At 39.6% G+C, this 22,238-nt stretch overlaps 1 protein-coding gene across 1 annotated transcript in view; it reads left to right on the top strand.

The window, feature by feature from the left end:
* Nucleotides 1-908: 908 nt before the first annotated feature.
* Nucleotides 909-22,238, top strand: part of LOC130569018 (uncharacterized) — a 99,149-nt gene continuing 77,819 nt past the window's right edge. The window contains exons 1-13 of the mRNA XM_057358349.1: nucleotides 909-941; nucleotides 1,410-1,859; nucleotides 1,940-2,068; nucleotides 5,239-5,436; nucleotides 5,545-5,685; nucleotides 13,456-13,716; nucleotides 16,118-16,298; nucleotides 16,440-16,606; nucleotides 16,702-16,821; nucleotides 17,051-17,226; nucleotides 20,623-20,792; nucleotides 21,092-21,316; nucleotides 21,522-21,628. Coding sequence (XP_057214332.1) covers nucleotides 918-941; nucleotides 1,410-1,859; nucleotides 1,940-2,068; nucleotides 5,239-5,436; nucleotides 5,545-5,685; nucleotides 13,456-13,716; nucleotides 16,118-16,298; nucleotides 16,440-16,606; nucleotides 16,702-16,821; nucleotides 17,051-17,226; nucleotides 20,623-20,792; nucleotides 21,092-21,316; nucleotides 21,522-21,628 — 2,349 coding nt within the window. The 5' untranslated portion in view covers nucleotides 909-917. The remainder of the gene's footprint in view (nucleotides 942-1,409; nucleotides 1,860-1,939; nucleotides 2,069-5,238; nucleotides 5,437-5,544; nucleotides 5,686-13,455; nucleotides 13,717-16,117; nucleotides 16,299-16,439; nucleotides 16,607-16,701; nucleotides 16,822-17,050; nucleotides 17,227-20,622; nucleotides 20,793-21,091; nucleotides 21,317-21,521; nucleotides 21,629-22,238) is intronic.

The raw sequence follows: 22,238 nt of genomic DNA, 5'->3' as shown, positions 1-22,238 counted from the left end.
TTTACTTGTTTGTTTACTTTATTCCACCAGTTTTACTCGTAATGGAGCGCGCGTCGCGTCAGCTACTTAGCGCCGCATCTGCCTCACCTTAGCGTCACGCCTGCCACAAGATCTCTCGCTGTTAAGCTGTCTGACACTCAGACAGATGCGGACGAGAGCAAACAAAACAGCGCAACCATGATTTTATTTACTTGTTTGTTTACTTTATTCCACCAGTTTTACTCGTAATGGAGCGCGCGTCGCGTCAGCTACTTAGCGTCGCGTCTGCCTCAACTTAGCGTCACGCCTGCCACAAGATCTCTCGCTGTTAAGCTGTCTGACACTCAGACAGATGCGGACAATAAGAAAAAACCTTTGCTTTGTATTCTGTGCTGGGCTATATGAGACCAGTTTTACTGCACTTATGCATTTTGTTGTCCTTATGCTGTTCCAATTGCTTCTATTGTTTACCTCGTTTGTAAGTCGCTTTGGATAAAAGTGTCTGCTAAATGACTAAAAGTAAATGTACAATCATTAAACTCTCTTCTTTTGTGTTCAGCAGAACAAAGAATTTGATACAGTTTTGGAACAACTTGAGGGCTTTTCCACCATCGCGCCAAATCGTTCTAAGCACAGTCTGAAACAGTTACAGTTATGTTTCCACGTGAACCTGGTTCAACACGACACGATTACAAACTGTTCTCAGCTCGGAATTTTCAGCACGGTTCTATAACCATGCTGAATCGTGCTAATGAATGCGCGCAGAGCCGTTATAGCTCAGTCTCTTGTGTTTACCAAGGCAACGCGTAACGCGTTTGTGTTTACATTCTAAAAATTTCCGTTATCAGCCCTGTGGTGGAAAATGAAACCATTTACGTACCGGCTGGCATGGATCGGCACGGAGTGGAACGATTAAACAACGAGAACGACTCGGCGTGATGGTGGAAAAGTGCTCCTTGATTGTGAGTTTAAGTTCCAGACTACTACAGTGCAGGGTTGCCAGATCTGTGTAACAAAATCAAATCTAGCCCAGTGACCCCATACCAAAACTCAAAATAAATCACTCTCAAACTAAAATAAATGCTGTATTTTACAGTCACTAATATGCATTACAGAAATTTCGTCATTGAAAATCACTGCATAGTAATATAATCATTAAAACACCCATTTTTCATAAAAGAAGTCATCTTACCATATATATATATATCTATAGTTAATATCTATAGTTCTTAAAGGGTTTCTAGCTGCTAGCCATTCCATTGCCGAACTACAGAATGGCTATTTTCAGCACTGCCATTAAAACTGTTTGTGTCACTGTATGACAACCATAAGGCTAAACAAGTTCTTCACTTGCTTACAGATAACAGACAAGCACGAGCAAAGTACCTTGACGGTTAGTATCTTTTCTTTTGTTTTGTTTTGTAATACAGCATACCATGTTTTCAAACTACAAACCTGTCGACGTTGATCTTGTAGAACCACCACAGATTATCAATGAGGCTGAAAAGATGGTGCAACCAAAAGCCATCCCCGCTGGTGTGAATGATCAAGTCATCCGGTCCAAGACAGGATCCCCATTACTGCAGAACTGGACCGCCCCCTTCATAACAACCCCTAAAAATCTCTCCACCCAGGACTTTTCAGCTCTTGCGTCCAAAGCAGAGGAGAAATTGAAAGCGGGTAAGGGGCCAGTTTTTTATGAGTCCTTCTACAGCCAGCTGAGGGAGGTACATGGTGCTAACAGGAGGGCGGAAGAAGCCCTGCAGAAAGATAGTGCTGGAAGACGGCGACAGGACATGAACGCAAATGATGTGAACAGTTTGGCCGAGGATGTCATGAGAGCCCTTGCAGCCAAGGGAGAGCATGTCACTATGGACAGGGTGTGTGTCTTTGTCTTTACTATTAAATCATTCACATTGGTATATTTTCAGTATTTACAATTATTATAATTTATTTTCAGGTGATTAGCAGGGTGTGTTCACATTTACAAGTGTCCTCCTTGTTCGCTTTAAAGATCGACCCTCGTCTTCACCTTCCCGTAGTGCAGGAACTTCAGCGCACCCTCAAGGAGATCAACATGTTCCTTGCGGTAAGAGGTGTCATACAAACGTCCTGGAGCTGTGTACTGAATACATTGTTATATCACACATGTTGCAGGTTTTGTTATGCAGTTTTTTCTAATAAATAGTGAAGGGTGGAGTGTTTTCGTCAAAGACCAACAGAGCTGCTCAAAAATAAAATGAAGAATTTATAGACGGTTTTAAAGCAACAACATAAACAAGCGTTACTGGGCATGTGCGCGTTCGTGGACTGCCCTTAACGTCCGGTACACATTTGCAAATAATAGAGTACCTGTAGATTATTTCTGATAACAAGCAAAAGTAACCAAAAGTCGTTACTTGGCTAAACGTGCCTCTCCAATATTCTTTATTTAGACTGCGAAACACTCTTAAAAAAAAGGAGAAGGTTCTTTGATGCCATGGAAGAACCTTTCAGTTCCACAAAGAACCTTTAACATCTGAAGAACCTTTATGTTTCACAAAAGGTTCTTTGTGGTGAAAAAAGGTTCTTCAGATTATAAAAAAGTAGGAAGGAGAATGTACCAAGCTCAACCACTAGATGTCAACGTACCATACAGTTTCTTTAATTGTGACAACACTACAGGACCCATTCAAAGAATTGTCATTAAACAGTCAAAAAAAAGTCATTAACAGTTTTTCCCACAGGATTTTGAGTGTGGGGCTGATGAGTCACACACTAATTAGCAAATTTGTGACGTCATCACATCGTGGCTCGTGTTTCCGTTTGGCCGTTGGTTTCCGTTTTGGCACTTGAAATCTGTTTGTTTCTACTCTCTGATCACATTATATTGTTGTGACGAGGGAGGCGGGACGAGAGCCGTGAGAGGAGGAAGCGTGGCGCGAGTGATAATGAGTGTCAGCTGTGCATTACACTGGTCTCGCGTCTCTCACGGAGGAACTCCGGAAGCATACGAGGAGGAGCGACAGCAAGGCACGATGAGAGAGGACCAGGCCTGGACATTGTTAAGTTTTAGTTATGTTTGTGTAGCCGGCAGTCGACCGTGAGGTGGCTGCCGGCCTTTTACTTTCGTTTTGTTGTGTTTATTTGATTAAAAAGTTTGTTTATCGTTCGCCGGTTCCCGCCTCCTTCCTCCTTTTATACGAACATTGTTACAATTGTATTTTACATTTACGCATTTGGCAGACACTTTTATCCAAAGCGACTTACATTGCATTGTACTATACATTTTATTCTGACTATGTGCAATCGCCAGGGATCGAACCCATGACCGTGGCGTTGCTAGTGCCATGCTCTAACCACTGAGCCACAGGAATGCCATATAATGAGCCATAAAATGAGTATAAAATATTGACTAAACACAACACAATAACATCTTGTGTTTAATCCAAACAGCTGTTACTTTAACTGCTGCTAAAATCCTGATTTATAAACGCGACATCAGTCCCTTTTACACATACTGTCATGGTCTGTTCCCATGCCTGTTTCTCCTGTGTATCCCCCAAGTACTACATTTCCCTTGATCCGCCACGTTCCCTCACCAGTCCCTCGTTTGGAATCAGTGCACCTGCCAGCTATCCGTTACACATACAGTCTTTACTGGTAAATTGCAAGAAAATTGCAGTTAACAGATTGTGTGTGAACAGAACCTTTCCAGTAAATCAGCACACCCAATTTACCAGCAATAGGAGTTGTAAGGTTACCGGCAAATTACCAGTATGAAGCACTGTGTGAATGAAGAATGAGGATTACCTTACTATTATTAGTAAAAGCACGACGTGCTGACTATTATGGACCAATCGCAATACTCTGACGCAGATGACGCGCACACTCGGCACTGTCTATCTCTTCCCATTTCTGCACTAAAGTTGTTCAAAACAGTGCCAACACTTTCTCATGTATTCGCCAAACTCCTCATGTCCCTTGCGGTGCGCGAGGGTATCTGTATGTATGGACATTACTGTTCTGCCAATTTGTCCTCATATTGTTCAGGTCAGTTTTTAAGTTTTCTATCTCCCTGTTGTAACGCAAAGTTGCATTGTATAGAGAAAAAAGTAATACAATTACCAGAGAAAAGGACTGACAAGAAGCAAAAGCTGTTATACTTTCCTCGAGTTTAATACGGTCATACATGCAGATTCGAGCGACAAAACCTGAAAGGTATCCAACTTTGGTCACAGAAACAAAACAAGAAAAAATAAAGAAACAGGCGGAGCAGTTCTCTCATCTCACGTTAGTTCTCCCCCTCCGTCTTCTTGACATGCCACCTCGTGCATGCGCAGATCTTTAATACCATAAATACACAAAGTGACCGAATGCTGTCTACGTGTACACCGCAGGCGTGCGTCACAGTGCAGTGTACTTGGGCTAAGAGCAAGTGGCTAAAAGGGCTATTGTCTGACAAAATACCATAAACATTTACATTGAAGAGCGGATATACTGTATGATATAATACTTGTTTGTCTCACGCTGCGCATATCCTTAACTGCTGTTGTTCTTCTCATCAATGTGTTGTTGTGTTATGAGCGCGAGTGATAGTTTTATTGTAGATCTCGTATAGCGCAGACAATTCGGTGCAAATTCAGAAATATGAGAGAATACACTGTTGCTGTTACACAGAGTTACGCACGCACCATAGGGAGCTCGCACACAGTCTCACACCAAGCACATAAAGAAAGGGTGTGTGTTTTGCTAACTAAAACTTGACATTTACGCGGAAAGGCAAGTACACGAAGGAATGCATATTGAAAACACTGCCACCTTTTAATTTTAATTTAGTGTCATGTGAGAGAGAGGCGCTGCACGGAACATGAGAGAGAGATAGGCGCTGAGCGCTCGCAACTCTACAATGAATTAAGCTGTTTTAAATAGTTAAATAAAAATGTAAACTGGAATCATGAAAAATCTATTCATAGCGGCCAGTGTTGATAGTGTTGCAGGCCGCGACAAATAAATCAATATGGGAAACAGACAACACAGTTATATGTTGCTATGAGAAGTATAAATAAAATGTTTGGTTCATTTTGAAACTAAGACAGAACAAATTCGACTATGGATGGGAATGGGAAACACTGCATTAAAAATAAAAAGTGAAAAGTGTTTGAATGGGTAATTGATATGATTCTTCAATTTATTTTTAAGTGGCACTCGTAGTCCTCCTAAAAGAAAAGCAAACATTTGAAAAGATTTTCTATTTGTAATGATGGTTTTCTTTGAAAGTCAGTAGAGGCGGTGTCTTCAGTGTGCACACTGTACGAACTGGGTCAGGCCGTGGCCAACCTGAAGAACAAAAAGCGCTTTGAAGAGCTTCACCTGGGCCCTCTCTGCAAGATCCCCACTATTCATCGCATGTTCAAAATAGATGCAAATACTAAAGATGACAATATTCATGAGATTGAAACTGTGGACATTCTTAGGGTGAGTCATCTTGGCACAAGGCAGCCACTGACTGGCACATCTATACAGACACAGAGACATAGTTTTTGCTCTAACTACTGTGACAGTCTGGTTTTCTGCTTTCTGTAGAGTCTGCGGATTTTCAAGAAACAATGCCAGCCACAAAGAGTTGACCTTGCTGAATTTCTCAAGAACCTTGCAGACCAGTACAGCTGTGAATCCCCATATGAACTCGGCATCAGGATCCAGAGTCTTGGACTGCCCATTTCGGTAAGGTTCTTCATACCTTTCAAATATTTGTGAGCACATAAAGACGCTTGGAGACTGTTGAAATCAGAGATGGAAAGAGTATCTGGGTAATTCCTACAAAATCTTGGTTTCAGAATGTCAAACATAATTTTCTTAACACTCGCATCAACAGATTTCTTTTTAATTAATTAAAAACTAGGATATTATATGTTTAAAAGCATTTCTATAAAAAAAGATTAGCCTCGCTCTGTTCGATGTACCAGGTACTGGTCGATGTGTTTCTTCTTATAAAATCAAACTTAATGTAAATTAGGGCTGCAACGATAAGTCGACGTTGTCGACAATAAATTATATTTATTCAATAAATTTTGTTGTCGAGTAGTCATTTCATCTCGTGACTTAAAGGGGAGATTTTTTTCTACTTTTACACAAATGTAATATAAATCATAGGGGTCCACAGAATGTGTCTGTGAAGTTTCAGCTCAAAATACACCAGAGATCTTTTATTATACCATGCTCTAGTTGCCCAGTTTTGCATACGAGGAGAAACGCGCTGTTTTGGTGTGTGTCTCTTTAAGTGCAAATGAGCTGCTAGTCTCCGCCCCCTTTTCACAGAAAACTCAGCCAGGGCTTAGAGCCTGTGCTTCCAATGACAAAATAAAAAATAAGGGTCACATAAAGTGAATGAGAAACAAGGTCTCATCTTTAAACACCAAACACATTGTTTTCTCTATACGCAAAAACACACATGACAAACCGATAGCGTATTTACAAACCATACACACTGCTTTCTACAAGTGAAAGTAGCCTATCCAAGAAAGAAGGGTCACAAAGCGAATGAGAAACTACTGTGTCTCGTCTTTGAACACCAAACACATTGTTTTCTATAAGCACACCTTTTCCCCCGGGGCAGGGGCGGTCCTAGACCATTTGGTGCCCTAGGCGAGCTTGACTGATGGCGCCCCTTCCCCATGAGAAAAAAACTCATGTCCAAAGAATTGCACATTTATTTAAACAATGATAATACAAACAATATGTGCAAAAGACATCGACACACAGTAACCCGTCGACACACAGCCGAGCCGACCGACCGACTGCGCATCAGTGTGTGCGCTAGCATGTTGTGACCGCTAATTGACAGCTAAAGGTCACGTCAGAATTGTCATTTCTTTTACTTAAGTTTAATTTATTTTTTATGTCAAAGTATTGTTGTAGATAGAGGGATGGCAAAAACTGTTGAAAAAAATAAATAGACATTATCATTTTAATTATATATTTTTTTCTTGCCGCATATTTGGCGCCCCTCACTAGATGGCGCCCTAGGCAAGCGCCTATGTCGCCTGTAGGAAGGACCGCCACTGCCCCGGGGCCATTCGTGAAGGCGCTCCGGTCCCTGTTGGTCCGGTCACGACCGCTTTCGGGTGTGAGACCCGCGATCGCGTCACGAGGTTTCACGGGTGAAATAACAAAATGGCGGGAAATCATGTTACCATGACAAACCCATTGCATGTTTACAAACCATACACACTGCTTTCTATAGGTGAAGGTACTCAAGACAAACGCATCGCATTTTCTATATGTAAAAGTAACGTTACACATTACAATCTCGTCGCGTGTTTACAAGCCATACACATTGCTTTCTTTGCGTGAACGGACAAACGTTTCACAATGACGTTTTACCTACTTTTAAGTTGCCACATGTCCCTGAGGTCTTACTTAAAAAATAACGGTACTTACAATGTCTTTATTTGCAGCTTTGCCTCGTTCTGTCTGGTGGATTTACATTGAAAACAAAATAAATCCATTGCTCTCCTGTCAGGCTGGGAACAGTGTTCTGTGCTGCTCTGTGCAGCCAACAACACAACACTTAGCATGCTTTGCTTACTTTTGCCATGGTGTCGGAACTAATTCACATATGTCGCTTGCGAAAACAAAAATGGCGGCAGCGCCATGGGTGGACACGTTCAGAAAAAGGGGCGGTAATATTATAATAAGAACAACTACCTACGTCAGAAAGCGAGCGAAATCTGAACGGCTCGTTTTCTCACAGGCTTGCAGAGATAGGCTCACATAAACAAAGTTACTGGATTGTCATTTTTCACGTTTTCTGAGTTGGTAGATGCACCAGACACCCGATTATAGCACTTAAACACTGAAAAAGTCAGATTTTCATGAAATGTCCCCTTTAATGTAAACGCCTGCATTATCGTGATTTGACCGCTACGGCGTTGTGGCGCTAGTGTGTAATGCAGCCTTCCCGAATGCGATTGCAGAAGAATAAAACAGCGTGAGTTATGATAGAGTGCAAACGACGCCGAACTAGCAAGGTTTGGGAAAGTTTCACAAAACTTACAACCAAGAATTCTGTTGTGCGCAATACATGCAAGACGGAACTTGCATTTCACGGGAGCACAACATGCATGTTGGAACACTTAAAGAGGAAACATACAGGTGTCCTGAAATTTCATCCTACCCGTCAGATTGTATACCAGGCATGCGCACATCAATATTACGTCATTTTTTGCGCTGTAAAATCATCCTAACTGCTAATTTTATACTGCTACGACAATCTGATAGGGTATTTTCGTTGTTAAATCATTCTACATATTTATTTATTACTGGTAGAAAAATTTGATAAGGTATTCTGCACTGTAAATCAATGCAACCTTTTTATTTATCTGATAAGGTATTTACTATGCAAACTTTTTTATGTTTATTTTAAACTGGTAGGACTATCTGACAGGGTATTTGGCATTGTACAATGATCCTACCTGTTTATTTTGTCGATGTGGTTTAGATTATATTAAGTTTTGCCCTTCGGTAGGAAAATCTGACAGGGTAGGACAATTCGACACAGCCGGTGAGTGGTGTGTGTTCTCCAGCTAACTATCGGTAATTCCTTTTATTAGACAATGCAGTACTAATAATAACAGCAAGCAGTGTTGATAGATGTTTAACAACAATAAGAACTTAGGAGTTAAGTTTTGATAGGACTGTTAATACCTAACACTATTAGGTATTATTGAGGTAACTGATAGGAGTCTTATCACTTGTCTTTGTTTTGTTCCATATTCATGATCATTTACAGAAGGAGATGTTAGGAAGAATTATATCATATCACAAAAAAAGAGCAAGCCTGTCACCTGAACATGTTGATATGCTGACCTTTCTTCACTTTAATTCAGCACTTATTTGACAATCCAAAAAAAGCCAGTGCAGAAAGGACACTGTTTCTTAACTTACTGTTTTTTAATTGAATGCTTGTTTCAGAAATGAATGTCTTATAATGCTGTCCAGAGATTTGTTTACATTAAAAAAAATGTTTTAGTCTGTAATGCAGCAGATTCATTTATTTTTGTTTATTGTTCTGAAAGAGAACAAAAAAGTAAACAATGCTTAAAGAGCATTGGTGTGTGATTTCAGTTTGACAAAATCAGAAAACAAAAAATATAATGTGTACATGTATAGTTGGTTCAAAGTTTATTAAAACAACTATTTCAAATAGGGATGCTCATATTGACCGTTTAACTGTTAACCGATCGTTAAAATTTTGACCGGTTAATACAATCAGTTAAACGATTTAAAAGGTATGTTTATTTTAAGTTTAATAATATTAATAATATGTTTTTAATAATACAGTTCGAAATGAGAACACAGCCACAGTTGACGAGGGTCTGTGACACGTTAAATATACATTACTTTTAACATTAAACATTTTTTTCACAGATTTATTTTAACATGCAAACAGCAGCATAACGAATACATCAACAACAGCACCTGCATTCACATATTCACCAACCTGCGGCGTTTTGGACAATGGAGAAGAACTAAAATAATATGTGGCCGGGTTTATTATTACTTGTTAATCAAGACAAAACACTGACTACACATTAACTGGGGTTCTTTTATTCCCGACTACACCCGAAAGGGATGCAGCATTAAAGAAAAACTAAGTCAGACTTAGGAGAAACAATGCCACATTTTGGACATGAGAAATTCAGCATCAGTCAATTGGTAGACAAAGTATTAAGTAAAAGAAAAACAAAACAACAACAAAAACCAAGTCTGCCTGTTCAGTGGCTCAATAACAATAGTTATGTTTAACCACCCCAAATAAACAACGGTAGTGACTATAGAGAAAAGGAAAACAGAAAAATACACATCATGGAACAATCCACGTTAACAACTGCAAGACATACAAGCACATGCAGCACATCTGCAGCACTTAAAACCATACTATACTATTGCTGCTTACATACATCAGGTCAAAAGCATTCACAAATACACATTGAACACAGTTCAATTCCGTTAGAAACAAAAAACAGATATATAAAACAAAACAAAGAAACATATCATCACAACTCACATTGCGGCAGTCTCTCAAACCCGAGTGCTCACGTGCGAGTAAACGTGCTTCACCTCTCCCCTCTAATACAATATGAGTGTAATTAAGTAACTTTTTGCATTTTTACATAAACACAGACGACATATGAGTTACATGACAGTGTATATTATAACCGTAAACTGAAATAAACACTCACGCTCTTAACTTCAGACGCCTCTGAAGAGCACACTTAATGTGAAGACATCGCCCACGAACTAATGAGAAAGCTGAACGGACGTGCAAAATACGCAACAATCCACCGACCAGACCCTTAAGGCAAATCAATATACACTGATAAATTGATATTTATTACTATTTTAACGTCTTTTGAACTCTATAAACGTATTTTCTCACCACATCGAGGCCCGTTCGCTTCCCAGCTTCTTACGCTCGCATAGGCGCTCTCTCTCTCACACACACGGAGATAATCACTTAAAGGAGCCGCCACACCTTTTTACATATTACCTTTACATGCACAGGGGATTAAAAGAGGGCAACTATACAGCTTGTGGGCTATTTTACTTTCACCCGGTTACAAATATAAATCCAAAGCATAAAATAAACAGGCAAGAAAGAAACCGAAATAATTAACAAATTATGACAAAACGAAAACACAGAAGAACCGGCAAAGTTTATTTCCGTCAGAAAGTTTTTTCATCAAATAAAAATAGCAGGCCTACCTCAATCCAAAGCTTGGAGTTTTTATTTAATGAAGTAACATGTTTATGTGTTGTGGTGACGGTCTGGAGCTTGTTGACAATTAGACCCGAGGCAGAAAACACCCTTTCAGATGGCACGGATGTCCCGGGAATGTAGAGATAACGCCTCGGGAAGCGCGTCACATTTGCTTTCCAACAGCCAGTGTTTGCTAAACATATATAAATCCTATCTGCTATACCACCCAAAATACAAACATTATTTTTTACTTATTCATATTTCACATTCGTATTTTTATGTCACGTCTAAAAGAAGGCAGGGAAACCACCGGTCGCGCCGTTTTCTCCTTTCCAAAGCGCACGGGCAGCCGATGCTAAGCATCCATGAGAAAGTTTATGTAAAGGATAAATTGATGGCTAGCACCGAAATTCCCTTGCAGTAGCTCCGCTATTAGCTTTGCTGAGCCGTGCATGCTCCGTGAGTTAATGCTTAGCATGTTTTTCTTTCACCATACAGAAACTAAAAACATTTACGATTTAATAGTCATTTAAAAACATATTATTAAATTATTTTATTATTAAAAAAATATTATTAATATTATTAAACTTAAAATAAACATACCTTTTAAATCGTTTAACTGATAGTATTAACCGGTCAAAATTTTAACGATCGGTTTATGGTTAAACGGTCAATATGAGCATCCCTATTATACATGAATATTCTGTCAATGACATTGTCAATCGAGAACATCTAGAAGAACATCACTTGTTTTTTTTTCAGAATGTTTTAATTTAAGTCTGTTTAAATTACAACATAAAATGCGCTCAGGCAAATCGGGACGCATTATGGTAATGAGATTTCAGTAAAAAGAAACAAACAATAAATTACCTAAAAATGTTACTATGTTAAAATTATGCTTTGTGCACGGTAGAAAACACAATTATGTTTATTATGATCATTTCATAATTAAAATCTTTACCGCCATGATGTTTCAGTGGTTTTGTGAGAATGACCATTCTCAATGTTGCACTTAATACATTTTAACTCACTTTATTTATATGTTTCTCCACATATTATAAATTGCATACATTTTAAGAAACAGTGTTACATTTTAAACTATGAAGAAACAAATCGGACCAATAGAATTAAAGGGACATACACAAAATACATAAAATTATCCACAAATAATTAGTATAATATCAGTTATCCCCAGTAAAGAACCCGATACAAACAAATACGCTCATTATAAATAACAAGAAAGAAATGCTCGAAAAAAATATTTACAGAGAGAAATTGCCTCAAGACACAATTGACCTAAGCCCTCTCCCCTCAAACTCCAATGAGCCAGTGGCAGCTGAGTATCAGTTGCAAGGGGACCGCAACTTGGACAACTTTAGGTTTCAGCGCCATAGAGAAACATTGTAAAATCTGAAGCTCTCTTCGTTTTTACTGTGTTTATGCTACAAAAATGGTAAAACGATGTGCCTGGGGTACTTGTAACACTGATTCCAGGTATCCTGAGAGGATGGGGAATGTCATTTATTTTATTCCATTTGCTATACCTAAACAAGACAGAGCAAAATGTGGGCCCAGAAACCTGGTTCAACACCAATCCCATAGAAAACGGTTGTCATTACTCTCATTATTACAATTTTAAATTTTAGTGCTGAAGGAGAACGTTAATGCATCATGTGATTCAGCAAGGTATCACTGCCTAAAAACAGTAAAGTTAGCGAGTCCATGCTAACAAACAGACCTAAATAGCTTACTGATCTCACGTTTAGACGTCAAAAACACATAAAGGAAGGTCTACATGCCAGTGCCTCTCCATATTAAACTGGTTAAATGTAAATTAATGAATCTTACTCTGCGGAACATGAACAGCATTGTCATTTGCGATCATGAAGACCGGCTTCTCCCACTTGCACTGTGATCTGTAAACCCTCGCTTCCAAATTAATCTTGTTATCTACTAGCGATGCACCGAAATGAAAATTCTTGGCCGAAGCCGAATATAAAAATGAAACACTTGGCCGAAGCCAAATACCGAACACCAAACATGGCTTTTCGTATTTCTTCTATTTATCTAGCCAATTTATGAATTGGAACATACTTTGACAAGTTTTTTAGTACAGGGAACTGCAAGCATGGGGGCTACTGTCAGACCGCCCGCTCCAGTCTGAAGTACACAAGTTACCGACCGGTAAAGACGCTTTCATTCATTAATTTACTGCAAGTTCCGTGCTGTGTCTTTCTCTGACACTTAAAATGCTCCATTCACTGCCGACATGTTTCCTGCATTAATGAAGCATGCGTGTCTCTCTCTCTCTCTCTCTCTCTCTCTCTCTCTCTCTCTCTCTCTCTCTCTGTGCTAGTAGCTGCTTGATCATATCACACGTCATGTTCGGTAAAATTTCCGGTTGCCGAACATTCGGTGCATCCCTATTATCTACCATATTTATTGTAAAATCTTTTATATATCCCTCCATTATATATTTAAGTCCCACTAGAATGCTCCCCAACGAGAGTGTGTGCAAAATGTGTGAAAAAACTCTTGGGCCAAGGCTTTCATACTGACAGCTCTCACTGTAAGACATTAGCGAACTCTGTGTGTTTGTCCGAGCTAGCGACAGTATCTAAGTGGGGCGGGGTTTCTCATTTTTGTATATGTTGTTTTGTTTAACTAAGATCTACACATTATTGAAAAGATTTCTTCTGAGAACTTTTTTATTTTCCATGCTGTGTTTGTAGACATTAAATAAAGCATCTGCTGCTGAGCACATCTGCATGGATCGAGCAAAAGAAGCTATTCAGAAGGAGATTCAGGAAGAAGTGGAAGCCAGACTGTTTAAGATCAAGAAGAGTCTGCTGGAACCAGCTCAAGGACCAGTGCTGTTCTCACAGACAGGCTGCCTTGAGCTCAGGAAGAAATATGTTAATCTGACCGCCTCTGACGCTGTCTTTGAAGTCTTCATTAACTCTGAAGGCATCTTTAGTGAGAGTATGACTAAGGTAAGCAACATAGTGGGACAGAGGTGTAAATTTATAAAAAAAAACAGTGAAAGAACTGTGTGTTGCAATAAAAACATTGCATACACACATATACAGTATCTCACAGAAGTGAGTACACCACTCACATTGTGACAACACTGAAGAAATGACACTTTGCTACAATGTAAAGTAGTGAGTGTACAGCTTGAATAACAGTGTAAATTCGCTGTCCCCTCAAAATAACTCAACACACAGCCATTAATGTCTAAACCGCTGGCAACAAAAGTGAGTACACCCCTAAGTTAAAATGTCCAAATTGGTGTCATGTGATTCGTTAGTGTTAAAAGGTTTCAGGTGTGTTAAATTTTGTGTTATCGCTCTCACTCTCTCATACTGGTCACTGGAAGTTCAACATGGCACCTCATGGCAAAGAACTCTCTGAGGATCTGAAAAAAAGAATTGTTGCTCTACATAAAGATGGCCTAGGCCTGGGCTATTCAAATGGCCAAACCCGGCCCTCGATGTACTTTGTTCCGGCCCTTCAAGTAGCACAGTGTGAAAAAGAATCTCTAAATTTAGTTCAGTCGGGAACGGACTGATGCGCATCTGTTCCATTCAGCACGAGCTGCAGCAGCACAGAGCAGGAGTCACGTGACTCGCAAGCAGCCTCTCCTGTGAGACGCGGTAAACAGGACGATGACAGACTAACTTTTATTAGTTTCATTTCTGACATTTTGCTAGCACGAATAGGACCACCATTTCAAAAACATAGAGGCAAGGGCGGAGAATAGCGCGTCGGAGAACAGCATCTCTGTAGGTTAATATTGTTTCACTGAATTTCTCATTTTTTGTTATGCAGTTTTAAAATACAACACACGAACATGTTTGAATGTAGAAAAGCCTGCTTGGGCGTCTTACGATGCACCAGTGTTTTTGTTGTGTAGTTTAAAATACAACATCAGCACGTTTAAATGTAGAAAAAAACTTTGGGTGTCTTATGGGGCAAAAATACAACATACGGGCTCCCATAGTTAACTTGGGACCCAATGATTGAATCGCGGAATCCAGGCATATGTTGCTGTATAACGTGGAATGGCACAGAATATGGCAAATGTATTATTTCAAAAAGTAGCACCGAACAGCTAACACAATCCCTCTTGATATTTTTTATAGTTCGACCACTGAGTATATTATTTACTTAAGTAAACTAAAGCCCTAGTAAACTAAAGTAAATGTGCTAGTAAAATTATACAAAATTAGAACATATTATAAAAATATGACTTACATTTAAGTAGACTAAAAAACAAAAACAATTTTATTTTTATTTTCCCCTGTATGGTTCAACGTATCTACTGCAGGTTTTTTAATATAGTTTATAAGTGAATACTGTAGTATACTGAAGTATTTTTTCATGTGGGCAAAATATTGTATAGTAAAGGACGGAAAACACAGAATCCAGAAAAATTTCAACAGAAAAAACGGAATTTGGGAAAAAATAAAACAGATTTCTTATTGTTGTTGTGTCATCCCTCGTATTGCAAGCCATATCTCTCCGGCCCCTCATTTGGGATGCTTTTCATGAACTGGCCCCCATGACAAACTAATTGAATAGCCCTGGCCTAGGCTATAAGAAGATTGCCAAGATCCTGAAACTGAGCTGCAGCACGTTGGCCAAGACCATATAGCGGTTTAACAGGACAGGTTGCACCCAGAACAGGCTTCGCCATGGTCGACCAAAGAAGTTGAGTGCACGTGCTCAGCGTCATATCCAGAGGTTGTCTTTGGGAAATAGACATAAGAGTGCTGCCAGCATTGCTGCAGAGGTTGAAGGGGTGGGGGGTCAGCCTGTCAGTGCTCAGACCATATGCCGCACACTGCATCAAATTGGTCTGCATGACTGTCGTCCCAGAAGGAAGCCTCTTCCAAAGATAATGCACAAGGAAGCCTGCAAACAGTTTGCTGAAGACAAGCCGACTAAGGACATGGATTACTGGAACCATGTTCTGTGGTCTGATGAGACCAAGTTAAACTTGGTTCAGATGGTGTCAAGCGTGTGTGTGGCAGCAACCAGGTGTGGAGTACCAAGACAAGTGTGTCTTGTCTACAGTCAAGCATGGTGGTGGGAGTGTCTCATCTGTGTCAGCATTGGCACCAGTCAACCGTTGAAATTTAATATAACCGCTCAGACTTGCCAATTTTAACCCGACTGACTGAGTTGTTACAGAATAAACGTCAGGAACAACCCAACAGAAAGGAACAACCCAATATCTTTACGAGTGAATGTTTGAAATAACAAGAGTGATGATGACAGATTTTTCATTTTATCACTTTAATGTAGTGTCATGCTAATCCAAACCTAATCCAACACAGATGTTTTGTGCAGACTTCAGAGAGCAACTGATTGTCCTTTTTTTGTCCTCAGAATGTTCAGACGTTCCTGACGTGTGTACAAAAAGATAGGTTAGCAAGAGCCTTATTTCAGCTTGCCATATGCCGTGGCTCCTTGGAAGCCCCACAGGACCTGGTAGCTAAAGAGAAACCCCAGCAAAAAGCAGAAGAGAAGACAGCTACAAAAGAAAGAACCACTTCCTTCCCCACTGAAGGTGTCAACTTTGGCGGTTGTCTATTTCTACCTATTCACAGACAAGTCTCATACAAAAATGTTTTCATCAAAAAATGTTTTCATCAATAACATAATTTGTATGTCTTTGTTGAAATTTGTTTTATTTTTCTTCTTTGCGCAGCTGAAGTGATGAGCTACTTTCAGGAGTGCGTGTCCGACTTGAAGAACACACCTACTCTGGCCTTCCTTTGCTCACTGGAGATGAAGATCATCAATCACTTCAAGTTCAAAGATTTCAGGCAGCTACAGCAAGGAACCTTTTTGGATTTCATTGTCAAAAACAAAAAGGTGTGCGCTTCCTGTTTTCCTCTCATTTCCATTGGGGGTATCAGGATTCTTTCAATTTGCCTGTCACGTCTCACCTTGTCTCATTTCTTCTGCAGGTTTTGCAGGAGACAGCTGGAAATACTCTTTCTATTGACAACCAGGACCCTGGAACATATGGCTTCAGACCATCCAGACAGGATGTGTTTGAATTCATAAAGCAGTGCGGCGAGGCAGATGTAAATTTTTAATGCTTGTTATGTGTCAAAATGCCTTTGTGCAGTGAAACACAGATCACATCTCTGATTCGTAGTTTTCATAACAGTTAAAAGGCCTCCTGCACACGGAACAGTAGCATGCAAAGAATAACAAACAAGTGTGCTTGTCTTTAAACAGATTAATTCCAATAAATGTACACTTACAATAGATGGGTATTGACATCTTTTATTCTTCCTTGTTTGGGATTAGTTGGCATTCGTGGAGGCTGCTCTTAGGAACCATTACCGGATAAAGGACAGTCTGGAGCTTGGTCACGGGCCCCTAAATTTCCTTGTGGATTGCACCCAGCGGCAAAAAGAGCTTAGCGGAGATACCATTACCAGTGTTGTGCATTACGAGTGTCCTCTGCTCCCCATCAATTCTGGGTGAGGCAAATGCTTACACTTTACACTACACTACTACTTTTACTAAAGTACTCATCACTCAAAATCTATGACCAGAAATAGGCTTTACATAGCTTATTCTAGTTGGAATAAGCCACACCTTTTTATCATATTTATTCAACGTATCATAATATTACTTACTGTTAGGGATGTAACGATTCACTCAGCTCACGATGCGATGCGAGTCACGATTCTGATCTCACGATGCGATTTATTCACGATTTACTCACGATTTATTTTTTACAAAATGAGTTGAAACAAATTAGAAATGAACAACTTCCCTTGCATTATTTCTTAAATGCTTCACGTTTCTTTGTATAATAAAATAATGTTTTATTTCAAATAACAAAACTAAACTGCAATTTTATAACAAATTAATAATAGAAAAAGTAATATAAACAAACTAATACTGTCTGAGCTTTTCTTGGATTTTTTTGCATTTAAGAAATATCAGCATGTCCACGTTTAGATTTGCAGTGAAAATAGCGGCCCCTGCTGTTCAAAAAATGTATTGCGATTCAGTTCACACCTCAACCGATTTGAATCGTCACTCATTATAACCGATTTTCAACCGGCTCACGGTGAATCGTTACATCCCTACTTACTGTTGTTGTGCAAAAGGCCCTTAGAACTTCACTGTGTATATAGTTTAATGTAAGCCTAACTGTGTCCAGTAGAGGGCAGTATACCATTGTAATTCACTGCCGGTACTGCGTCATTCGGGGGTTGAGCTGCAGCGGTAAAAAAATGGCAGAACTGCGCTGATAGCCGGATGTTTATTCCCTTAGTTGCTGCATTATTCTCTCTTTATGGTGAATCCGTTTAAGTCAGAGTGCGTCTAAGACAAATGTAAGTCATGTTGCTTTATGTAAGTTGTGAGTTCTGAAGTAAACATGTATCGCTTGATATAAGATTATTAGCATAGCAGCCGCTACAGCTATATGGAGCACCTGTTTATTGAGCTTGGTAAATTAGGCTACAGGTGCTATAATAACCCTGAAAATACTGAAATATTCATTTGTTTGTGTAATTTCTCCTGAATATGTTTATTATTGAGGTTATGCTAGATCGTAATGGGTGACTATTCCTGTATTGTTTCTATCTAGAACCACTCACTCGATAACTCAGTCTCTCACGTACCCACATACTTCAACTTACATCAATATTCACCTGCTGATTGGATTTGGATATAACCTGTATGCTATACCGTGCTGTTGTACTCATGTCTAAACCGGAGTAAACTTGTGCAACTTAATACTGTCTCCCTGAGTCTTGATCGACATCCTGTGGTGAACCCAATTTACAACCAGATGAAGTTACCATTATTACCTCTTCCTTCTTAATAGTTGTGTTTTCTAGGTTTTAGAATGATACTTAAGTCACAAACATGAACTAACACACATAAGAAAAACATTTGATATATACAGGTGCTGGTCATATAATTAGAATATCATCAAAAAGTTGATTTATTTCACTAATTCCATTCAAAAAGTGAAACTTGTATATTATATTCATTCATTACACACAGACTGATATATTTCAAAAGTTTATTTCTTTTAATTTGATGATTATAACTGACAACTAATGAAAATCCCAAATTCAGTATCTCAGAAAATTAGAATATTACTTAAGACCAATACAAAGAAAGGATTTTTAGAAATCTTGGCCAACTGAAAAGTATGAACATGAAAAGTATGAGCATGTACAGCACTCAATACTTAGTTGGGGCTCCTTTTGCCTGAATTACTGCAGCAATGCGGCGTGGCATGGAGTCGATCAGTCTGTGGCACTGCTCAGGTGTTATGAGAGCCCAGGTTGCTCTGATAGTGGCCTTCAGCTCTTCTGCATTGTTGGGTCTGGCATATCGCATCTTCCTCTTCACAATACCCCATAGATTTTCTATGGGGTTAAGGTCAGGCGAGTTTGCTGGCCAATTAAGAACAGGGATACCATGGTCCTTAAACCAGGTACTGGTAGCTTTGGCACTGTGTGCAGGTGCCAAGTCCTGTTGGAAAATGAAATCTGCATCTCCATAAAGTTGGTCAGCAGCAGGAAGCATGAAGTGCTCTAAAACTTCCTGGTATACGGCTGCGTTGACCTTGGACCTCAGAAAACACAGTGGACCAACACCAGCAGATGACATGGCACCCCAAACCATCACTGACTGTGGAAACTTTACACTGGACCTCAAGCAACGTGGATTCTGTGCCTCTCCTCTCTTCCTCCAGACTCTGGGACCCTGATTTCCAAAGGAAATGCAAAATTTACTTTCATCAGAGAACATAACTTTGGACCACTCAGCAGCAGTCCAGTCCTTTTTGTCTTTAGCCCAGGCGAGACGCTTCTCATGCTTCCTGCTGCTGACCAACTTTATGGAGATGCAGATTTCATTTTCCAACAGGACTTGGCACCTGCACACAGTGCCAAAGCTACCAGTACCTGGTTTAAGGACCATGGTATCCCTGTTCTTAATTGGCCAGCAAACTCGCCTGACCTTAACCCCATAGAAAATCTATGGGGTATTGTGAAGAGGAAGATGCGATATGCCAGACCCAACAATGCAGAAGAGCTGAAGGCCACTATCAGAGCAACCTGGGCTCTCATAACACCTGAGCAGTGCCACAGACTGATCGACTCCATGCCACGCCGCATTGCTGCAGTAATTCAGGCAAAAGGAGCCCCGACTACGTATTGAGTGCTGTACATGCTCATACTTTTCATGTTCATACTTTTCAGTTGGCCAAGATTTCTAAAAATCCTTTCTTTGTATTGGTCTTAAGTAATATTCTAATTTTCTGAGATACTGAATTTGGGATTTTCATTAGTTGTCAGTTATAATCATCAAATTAAAAGAAATAAACATTTGAAATATATCAGTCTGTCTGTAATGAATGAATATAATATACAAGTTTCACTTTTTGAATGGAATTAGTGAAATAAATCAACTTTTTGATGATATTCTAATTATATGACCAGCACCTGTATACATGCAGGAAGGGGGGCAATTGCATGCAAATGTCAACCTTAAGATGAAAATAATCAACCCAAGGTTTTTCCTAGGGATGCACCGATACCAGTATCGGAAGCGTTCCCGATACTAAGCTAATGTGCTCGTACTCGTCAAAATACACAAATAACAAAGACTGATACCTCATGTGACATGACTGACAGAACCGACATGCCATCCCAGATGTGCAGTATATGACTTCCTGTCTTTAGTTGAACACAAACAAAACATTTAATATTAAAATCATATTCACCATCACATTATCTTATATGGGGCAAAATGTCAAATATCCAAAAGGCACATACAATCATCATAAAAGTAATCCAAATGTGGGTCAATAAATGTCTATATGTGTGTACGTGTGTTTTTAGCGAGTGTGTGCCGGGTATGGTTGGTCTGCTAGGAGAGGTGAGCCGTGATAAAGCGCTGGCGAGTCTACTATCAGCCCCTCTACTGCAGGACCTGAAGGAATGGAGCCACTGGGAGCTGGTGTTTCAGCCCAACCACGGCTCTCTCAAAGACTTCATCGACAAGTACTGTAGTAGGTCACCATTGGAAGCTTAAAAAAAATGTTCAAAACCTTTAAATGACCCTTTCTTCTGCTTGACACAAAAGAAGATATATATAAAAATGTTTCAGTGGTTTTGTGTCCATACAATGGAAGTCAGTGGGGTCCAAGGTTGTTTGGTTACCAGCATTCTTCAGCATATCATCTTGTGTGTTCTGCAGACGTGCTATGTTGAAATGGATTAATATCCATGTAACCAAAACTAGAGCGGGAACCGCTTGGATTGGTTCAAACAAATATGTTCTTAGTGCAAACAGCCTTTTTTTATACAGGTAAGACAGAATTGCGTGGTATTGAGGAGTCTCCTGGTGTGTTACTGAGGGTCAGTGCTGATACGGGTGTTGAACACTTCTCAAAGGCTGCTCATGCTCTGGATACAGTCGGCGCAGCTGGCCACTTGGTCTCAATTGTGGTGGCTGATGGGATACCGAACACCCCCACAGCTCTCCTAGCCAATCACATGGAGAGTGCATTGAATGTAGCAGTTGCACATGAAGGTAGGAGGTGCTCTTCTCACACCCCAAGTGTCACTGCACTTTGTCATCATGTTTTAGTCACTGTCATTCACATTTTGAAATAAACTCTTGTAAACTGGTGTGTTCATGTGACTCTAATGACTGGTTTTCTCCATGAGTGGTTATGTCCATGAACACATTTTGGAGTTGGTGTAAATGCACCGTTTGTGTTTTTGATTGGAAACAGAAATAACACCAGGGGAAGATGGCTACTCGTACAGTGCTGTGGCCAAATTTGTGCTGGAATGCATCAGTCAGATGCCTACAAGAATTTGCAAAGAACTTCTGCAGCAGGTACCAATCAATTCTGCCCTTTTTAGTTAATAAAAATAAAATAAAATAATTGAAAAACGAATTGTTCTGTTTTCACATTCCCCTCATGGAATTCTTAAAGAGCAGGTTTAAAAGTTTTTGTAAGTGTCCTAATGTTGTATTAGAGTCCCCAACAACATGTTCAAATGTATCAAAGGTAAAAAAAACTGTGCTGTTGTCTTAAAATATGCATTTAGTATCTATCCATTTCTCAAAGATCCCTAAACGATTCCTCCGAAGCTGTTCAAATTTTCCACTTCTCTAAGTGGTGCTCCGATTGGCCAACTGGCCATATCAGTTGTGATTGGTCTTTCTTCATACACTGCGTGTCAGAAACGAAACGCCCATTACCAAAGTTCTTATCTCAGGAAGGTTTTTGTAAACAAAGACGCTGTAAGTGTATAAAAATGGCATCAGTATTACCATATAACAAGTACTCCATCTATCTTCATAAACCATTCAGACTATTGTTTTCTATTGATCTTTTAAGGGATACAGTTTGTACAATACTAAGACACATAGAACGACAACAGTCTACAATAACCGCCACATTATTAGGTAAGAGTTGGATTATTAGTGATGCTTTGAAAAA

The sequence above is a fragment of the Triplophysa rosa genome, linkage group LG18 (genome assembly GCF_024868665.1).
Source record: "Triplophysa rosa linkage group LG18, Trosa_1v2, whole genome shotgun sequence".
Lineage (NCBI taxonomy): Eukaryota > Metazoa > Chordata > Actinopteri > Cypriniformes > Nemacheilidae > Triplophysa > Triplophysa rosa.
The sequence above is the reverse complement of the archived record's forward strand: the minus strand, read 5'-3'. Positions and strand labels throughout refer to the sequence as shown.